General features: G+C 42.9%; 1 protein-coding gene across 1 annotated transcript in view; it reads left to right on the top strand.

Annotated features, from left to right (window-relative positions):
* Positions 1-5812, top strand: part of OSMR (oncostatin M receptor) — a 38850-nt gene extending 33038 nt beyond the window's left edge. Inside the window, exons 15-18 of the mRNA XM_009329432.1 lie at positions 1072-1236; positions 3313-3391; positions 3672-3744; positions 4784-5812. Coding sequence (XP_009327707.1) covers positions 1072-1236; positions 3313-3391; positions 3672-3744; positions 4784-5233 — 767 coding nt within the window. The 3' untranslated portion in view covers positions 5234-5812. The remainder of the gene's footprint in view (positions 1-1071; positions 1237-3312; positions 3392-3671; positions 3745-4783) is intronic.
* Positions 5813-8749: the final 2937 nt, after the last annotated feature.

Raw genomic sequence — 8749 nt, 5'->3', positions numbered from 1 at the left:
CCCCCCCTTCCCCCTCCCTTCTTCCAGTTGGGTCATGTCCTGTATCAGACCCTTCTGTTGATTAGACTAGCACCATGCTGAAAAGCTTAGTTTGAACTGAAGGAGGCTTATGTAGGAGTAACTACATAGAAATAACCATGGAAGTACCATAATTCTGCAAGTAATCCCAGTTAGACTTTAAAACCTTTAAATCAAAGATTTCCGGCTTCCCAGTTTGTCTGAGCTAGCAGACAAGGGCTGTGACTGGGAACAGGAGGAATAAGCTAACCCTTTTCTCCCTGGGGTCTAGAAGTTGCATAATAGAGGCAAAATAGTTTTTTTCAGGCAGAGATTTCTTGCTTTCGATTACCTTCAAAGAACTTGACCTAAGCTTAAGGGCTACAGGATTCTGGTGAAAAAGGAAATGGCAAAACCCAAATAATTCTGTTAAAAAGCTCTGGTGAAAGGAAATTAAAATAACCAGTTGCAGCTTTTGACAGCAAGTTACTAGGTGGTCTGCCAGAGAATGGGCAATGCTGTGGATGGTCCAGTTAGAAGGGATGTGAGTTGAGCCCAGTGGCAATGAGTCAGGATGCGTCATGCTTCTCAGAAGAAAATGTGCAAATTACAAAGAAGACTGCTTGCAAATGTTCTGTTATTTTAGTGGTCTAGCGGTCTCAGTTAAGCTGATTTGTAACATTTTGGGGAGACCTTATTGCAACCTCTCAATATTTAAAGGGAGCTTATAAGAAAGATGGAGAGAGACTTTTTACCAGGGCCTGTAGTGATAGGACAAGGGGTAACGGTTTTAAACTAAAAGGTGGCAGATTTAGATTGGACATAAGGGAGAATTTTTTTTTACAATGAGGGTGGTGAGTCACTGGAACAGGTTGCCCAGAGAAGCTGTGGATGCTCCATCCCTGGAAGTGTTCAAGGCCAGGTTGGATGGGGCTTTGAGCAACCTGGTCTAGTGAAACCTCTCCCTGCCTGCGGCAGGGGGGTTGGACTAGATGACCTTTAAAGGTCCCTTCCAACCCAAACTATTCTGTGATTCTGTGATTCTGTGATTCTATCTTATCTGTTTCATTTTAGATGATTCAGTGCTATGTAAATACACAATTGAAAACCCAGAAGAAAAGAGATACACCGTGAAACACCTATTGTCAAACACAAAATACAAACTAGTGGTTAAAGCATATACAGGTGGAGGAGAGACTCCCATTGTTAACTTTATGTACATAGATACACCGTTTAACTGTGAGTATTGGCTGTGGAAAATCTGTCTTCTAGCAGAAGGATGAGATGATTTAAAAGGTTAGAATAATCTTCCTTTCTCAAGGGAAAACATTTAATTTAATGTAACATGAACTTGAGAAAGGATTCAACTGAGAAATGAAATGTGCATACCAACATGGCATTTTGATACTTTTAAGGGGCTGTGTTATTTTTATTTTAGAATGAAAAAAATTTTACATCCTTATTTAAGTCATATCTTTCCGGTGTCGTGGTTTAACCCCAGCCAGCAACTAAGCACCACACAGCCGCTTGCTCACTCCCCCCCGGGATGGGGGAGAGAATTGGAAGAGCAAAAGTGAGAAAACTCCTGGGTTGAGATAAGAACAGTTTAATAATTGAAATAAAATAAAGTAAAATAGTAATAATAGAATATACAAAGCAAGTGATGCACGATGCAGTTGCTCACCACCTGCTGACCGATGCCCAGCCAGTCCCTGAGTAGCAGCCCCCCTGCCAACTCCCCCCAGTTTATGTACTGAGCATGACGTCACATGGTATGGAATGTCCCTTGGGCCAGTGTGGGTCAGCTGTCCTGGCTGTGCCCCCTCCCAGCTTCTCGCTGGCAGGGCATGAGAAGCTGAAAGTCCTTGACTAGTGTAGACACTACTTAGCAACAACTAAAACATCGGTGTGTTATCAACATTATTCTCATCCTAAATCCAAAACACAGCACTGTGCCAGCTACTGGGAAGAAAATTAACTCTATCCCAGCCAAAACCAGGACATCTGGGAAATAGCTTAATATATGCACATTTGCATGACTTGTGAGTCCTATTTGCTAGAATGCATTGAAGAATTGCATTTGGATTTAACTAGTTTTCTAATACGGGAAAAACTACAGACCTGTGTGCAAACAGGTAATTTCTGTATGGACTCTTGAACTTATAATGTTGATTCTTACTCTCATCAGTCTTTAAATCCATTGCCAAGTTAACTCCTTCAGAAGTCAATAAGAAGCGGTTGTTGGCTTGAGCATGGTAGTTTGCTAACGGGGCAGATTTGATCACCAAAGCAGAACAGGAAATCACTTGCCTGTAGTTCTGTTCCCTTGAAAATACCACTCAGCAGTCGTGGTTGTGAAGCTTATGATCCAAATTGGAGATGCCCGGTTTTGAAAAATTTGTTGGGAGGTGGAGATGAAGGGGGAGGGGTAGGAAAGGGTGAAGCATTGGCTCATGCAAGGAGACATCATGTTTTAGGCTAACTAGCAGAACAGTGTCTAAACCCTCACAGTACCCTCACAGAGGCAGTTCTGCCTCTTACACCCATGTTCCAGCTCCCATTAGCCAGCCTTCTCTTGTGCAGGCACAGCCATGCAGGGAATCAAAATGGGGGCTTAATTAACCCAGAAAAGATAAAAGGAGAATGTAACATGTCCATTCCCTGCTGTGGTGTGTGGTAGGGACACACAAACTCGCTGGCACAGGGCAAGAGGGCACTGGCCAGGGCAGAGGGAGAGCGAGCACTAAGCCGTGTTGCCCCTCAACCTGCTTGTTACAGCTTCAGCTGTTTGTGGAAAAGGTAGCCCAAGACTGTGTCTTCCAGCTAGAAGGAAATACTGAGATTCTTGTGTCAGCATAAATCCTAGGACAGCATGAACACTTGTGTAGTGTTGCTGTCTTGCTACAGTCCATCCATACTGGAGGTACAGATGTTCTGTCAACGTCTCATGGTAAAAATCTGTTGTCTCTGGGGATCTGAAAGAAAACCCAAAACAAATAGTTAAGTGAGGTTATCATTGTCGTAACTTTTGGAAGTTTACCCTTGTAGTTAAGATGCCAATATGAGGGCAAATTAAAAGCAATCTAGTAATAATTCAGTTTTGTTAAAGGAAATCAAGGTCCAAAGACTTACAGCTGTATCCCAGAACTTCCAGCCAAACTATCTTGCAACCACGGACCACACAGTTTTACTGCTGAGTTAGTGGCAAGTATCCCACATGGGCTTGATGTTATTTTTGTTCCAGAAACTCAGGCTATATTGACTTTAACAGGTGAGAAGTTGAAAACAAACTATTAAAGTATTTTTCTTCCACAGCAAACGTGCTGTACCTTCTAGTCCTGCTAGTGATAGTTCCATCACTAGTAGCAGCTGTATGCCGCTGGAAGATGAAGTGGTAAGTTACAGTGCATTTTTCTGTTGTAGACAGAGAACGTAACTAGCATAATTCACAAACCACATCTGCAGCTTGTTGCTTCCAGCCTGGTGTAAGGCCTCACTCACTTTTTCCTTTGACTGTCCAGCTGTGTGGGTGTTGTAAGTATTTGGCTTGCGGCATTTCTGAGATACTCATCATCTGCTGCTGTTTCTGTACACATCTACATGTGGCTTTTGCTGGCAGAATATGCTTTGATGGGAGAACAAAAACGTCATTTGTTTTGCTCTCTTATTTCCAGGGTGAAGGAGTGCTGCTGTCCTGTAATACCTAGTCCTAACAAGAGCGAAGTGCTGTCGTTCAAAGAGTTTAAGGTAAGATCACTGAAAACCTAGAATTTTTAATTTTTCCATTCTTTGATTAGTAAAGTTTCAGAAAAATATTTTTCTTGTGTTGACTACATTTAAAAATGAGTTACACTCATTATACAGAAATCAACACAATTTAATATCATCATTTAGTGGAAAATCCTCCTTTTGATATTCATGTGACTCCAGTGATCAATCAGTTTATATTCTGCAGTCTGTTACTGCAAAAAGTGAAAGCATAATTGGAGAATACATGAAATCTTTTGATACAGTAGGTGATTCTTCCAGTATTACTGTTGAAAACCCAGCACTGTCCGAACGCAACAGACCAGACGATACTGTGCTTTGCTGCAGCCTGTGAACTGTATCCGTCCGCTCCTCCTGCCCCACGTGTCCCTCTGCTGTAGGGCACAGCAGTGTGATGCACTCGCTGGCCCTTGGGAGGATGCAGCGGCTTCTGCCAGGCACTGCCAGGTCTGGCTGGGAGGAAGGATTGGCAAAAGGCCTTCAGCTTCTTCTGTAGGCTCTTCGAACTGGAAGCTGCTGCTTCCATGCTGCATGCAAAGGGGTCACAGAACTAGGAGCATGTCTTTACCCTGGCACACGTGGGGCTGCTGCCTTTTTGCTGCTGGTGTTCAGTGAACACTAGCACCAGAGGGAGGAGTCCATACAACCTAACAGCCCATGCTGCTGCCTTCCAGTTGCTAGTGGTTCAGACTAAAAACTGCACACATCAAAAACCTGGCAAAGTCTTTAAAGTAGAGGGACATGGTTCCTTCTTCAAATTTAGTCATACTGAACTTACTTAAAAAAGAAATCTCTAAATAAATACTGTGATAAATTCCACATAAAATACAGCTTCCATTGAACATTCTGTACATATGTTTTTCCTTCAAATTCTGTTCATTTATTTGAAAAATCCAAACTAAAAAAAATTTATAAGACAATATTGGAAGTGCTTGAAGTAATCACCCCCTTTCCTTTACTCTGGGCTTCTTTCATTGAGTAATTTTTTTTTTCTTTTTTTTTTATTATTCTCTTGTAGATCAGTTCTGAGAAAGTATTGAAAGTAAGTGACTGCATTCCTGACATGCTAGCAGTGGACAATAAGGCTGAAGCCCAGAAATTACATCCATGGAGTCAGTTGTCTTCAACACCAACAGAAGATAAGATTGGTGGTCACAATTCTTCCTGGATTTACCCTAATGAAAATGGGGAGAGAGACTTTACACCCACACCTACACCTCAGGCTCATACTTGGTTTGAAAATTTTGCTTATTCTTCTCATCTTGGAGTTGAATCTGATCCCTATCAAATACCGGTGACATTAGAAGCAAGTAAGCCAGAACTGTCAGTAATGCTGTACCAGCCACACTACTACTTTGATATTTTTAATGAAGATGCTGCCTCAACACCCAGAGAAACAGCTGGCAGAAAGACCAGTCTGAGATACATTTCACAAACAGCTGTGCACTGCCTAGGGAGGAGGCTTTGATGTACCGTCCTCCATTGAGTCCATCCAGATTTTGGTTACACAATATAAGTAAGAATTTCTAAACCCACAACTTCTCCTTTTGATGAAGGCTTTCACAAGCCCAACTGCCCTACTTCTGTTAATGCTGCAAAGCTCTTGCTTCAGGACAAGTTTAAAAATACTGGCTTGTGCACAGGCATGATGCGTGCTAAGGTTTCATCACGAGTTACGGGCATTAGATAAGACTTACAGGCTGTTTTATGGCCTGTATTATGTAGAAGGTTAGATCACAGCAGTTCCTCAGAGCCTGATGCAAAGAACTACTGTATTTTGTAGAGCTTAAAATTTTTTTCAGAAAGTAGAAGAGCAGGTTAAACAAGCAGGTAGGTTGTTGTTGTGCTCAAGGAGTGTATTTTGCTTGCAGCGTTCTGCCCATGCGTACTGTGTGCTCTGGCCGCCCCTAGCCAGTGTGTATTCTGCAGCTGTGCATGGAGCATTACCCAGCTTCGGAGTCTGCCTCAGCCCAGTAACATGGCGGGGGTGCGCTGTATTTTCTCTTTCTCAAATGGTGTAAGGCATCAACATGGAAGGGTTACCTCCATTCAGTGTGGCTGTCCTGGTTTCGGCAGGGATAGAGTTAATTTCCTTCCTAGTAGCTGGCACAGTGCTGTGTTTTGGATTTAGGATGAGAATAATGTTGATAACACACCGATGTTTTAGTTGTCGCTAAGCAGTGTTTTAGTTGTTGCTAAGTAGTGCTTACACTAGTCAGGGTCTTTTCAGCTTCTCATCCCCTGCCAGTGAGAAGCTGGGAGGGGGCACAGCCAGGACAGCTGACCCGAACTGGCCCAAGGGACATTCCATACCATGTGACGTCATGCTCAGTACATAAACTGGGGGAAGCTGGCCGGGGGGGTGATGACCGCTGGTCGGGAGCTGGCTGGGCATCAATTGCATTGTGCATCACTTATTTTGTATATTGTTTTATCATTATTACTATTTTCCCTTCCTTTTCCGTAATATTAAACTGTCTTTATCTCAACCCATGAATTTTACTTTTTTTTTTCCCCCCGATTCTCTCCCCCATCCCACGGGGGTGGGGAGGAGTGAGTGAACGGCTGTCTGGTGTTGAGGTGCCTGCTGGGTTAAACCACAACAGTGGTGCGTTACTGAACGATTAGAAGGAACTCTAGGAGTGCTTACCCTGTGCCCCAAAATCCAGTGATCGTCCTGCTTTTACTTCACCTGTCTTCCAACTACATTTGGTGGATGAAAGAGCGCAGAAAACAACAGATTTTTATAGCACAGGCCCCTGTTAGTGGGCTTCCACTCCTGCTTCTGGTAACTGCAGCTCCTCACACTTCTGCCTTCTCTGCCTGGAAGAATGACCCTTGAAAATCCTGAACAAAATCCTCTTAACTAAACGAAGAACTGTGGGGAGCTAAGTGGAGAGGAACTGTTTTTCCAGCAGGGCAGCTATTTGCAGAGGTATTACCGTGGCACAGCCTCTCCGCTCGTGGACATGAACTTAACTTCTTTTGGCATTAACCCCTGCACTTACACAGCAAGCCCCAAACAAGCAGGCAGATGCACAGGTGCATGAATCCCATTTGTGAAGAACATCATATTCAGGCTGCACATCAGCTAGATCTTCCAACACTACTTTTGCATGTATTAAAAAAAAAAAAAAAAAAAAAAATTCTTGTAACCTCAGAATTGCAACAGTAGGCAGCAGTGAATTTGGGCTTCCATTTTGATTTGAAAAAGTTGTACATTTGTAATGAAGCAGAATAGTTGGAATTGTATCTGAAGGTCCCATCAGATTAACCTCCTCAGCGCACAAGGAATCCTTTGGTTTTGCCTAGTTATGATGTTGTCTGGAATCTTTCACAAGTAAAAGAATTCAACTTAAGAGCACAGAATAAGCAGTTCTCAAAAGGGAAAAACTGAAGTGTTTTTTACAATTTGATCTTCAGCTAATTTATTAAAATGCATTTACTCATCTTCCTTAAGTTTAACTAGCTAATCACACTTCCTAAAAACTAGGCAGCTGCAGACAGAAGTGAGTTTTGGTACTGAACCACATCTAGGTTGTACGCTGTTGCTGCCTATAGCTATTGTTGTGTTGCCCACGGGCTGTGTTGCGATGGGAAAACCAACAAGGCTTTGGCTGAGACAAGCATTGACTGCAAACAGAGGGAGAAGTCTTCGGGCAGGCACAGGTGAGGTACACACAAAGGTGCAAGCACACAGGTGGCTAATTGTGTGGCTAGAGGTGGCCAGTCAGCGCACACTGGGCTGTGTCCATGTGCAGCTCACACACAGATTTACTTCAGAAGTAGGAAGAAAATGCAGTATGGTCCTTCCTTTCAGCCTTCAGACAGTGGAGTAAGGAAACATGGCTGGTCACGTTTGACTGAGCTGCAGCTTGGCAGAGAACAGGGAAGTAAGAGAGGAGGCCGATGCTGTTCCGTGGAGACATCTCGGAGAAACTTCCTCCCTTTACGTTACTCTCCTTTGAGTTACAGTGAATCTGAAAGTTTGATACCGTAGTATCTTTACGACTGGAGAAGGAAATGTTCTAAAAGTTTCATCACATCATGTATACTTGTGTAGTTTACAAGTTTTACTGCTGGAAAAAAGGCCAATAAACAGAAGGGAGCCGTTTTGCCACTACCGAAATAAAACTTCCTAGCTGTGCGTTTCAAAAAGAGGCCCGTTTATTTAAAAAGGTTTGAAAGGTATCCTGAATCAAGAGTTACACGTCTAAGGGATTTCGATACAGAAGTCAGTGAAAAGTCAGACTATCCCACAAAACATTTTAGATTTCAACATGCTGCAGTTCCCGATGCCAGAGGACAGCTGTAACGAAGGGGGGGGGGGGCGCCGTAGCCAGCTGTGCCTTCCTGGCGGTGGGGTGAGGCACATCGGCCTGGTGGGAGCTCCCACCTCAGCTCCCTTGGTCTTTCCTGGGAGAAATAGACTTCAGATTTTTTTTTATTCTTTCCAGATAATAAACTTCATTATCTGGAAGCAAGGAAACGCTTTACCAGGTACCAGACTGCTTGGCGAGGCGATGAGAAGTTAGCTCCTCTGTCCATACGCCCTTCTGCTTGCCGGCCCTGATGGGCGGCATTTCATGAAACCACCTGTGCTTGAAAGCACACAGGCAGAGGATTCCACGGAGGACAACGCCTTCGTGCCAGTCAAAGGGTACAGCCCGGGCACTAGAAATGAGGATTAGAAAAGTATTTTTGCATGGGCGGGGGAGACAATTTTATATTTTTTAAGACATCTGTCTTGCATTAATGGTTGAATGAGTTCAAAACTGTAAACTTCTGTCATTTTTTTTTAATTCAACTTTCACAGCTGTTGTTGAAACGCTAATACTTAAACCATCACATAATAGAAAATTATTCTCAGTATGTTAAATTTTTAAAATAAAAATGGTATACAAACTATTAAAGAGTCCCCTTCTATTTTTATAAGACATCTTACAAAGCATTAAATGTAAAATATATTTTTGATAAATTTTAT

Source organism: Pygoscelis adeliae, unplaced genomic scaffold, assembly GCF_000699105.1.
Source record: "Pygoscelis adeliae isolate BGI_AS28 unplaced genomic scaffold, ASM69910v1 Scaffold47, whole genome shotgun sequence".
NCBI lineage: Eukaryota > Metazoa > Chordata > Aves > Sphenisciformes > Spheniscidae > Pygoscelis > Pygoscelis adeliae.
This window is presented reverse-complemented; position numbering and strand designations above follow the sequence as displayed.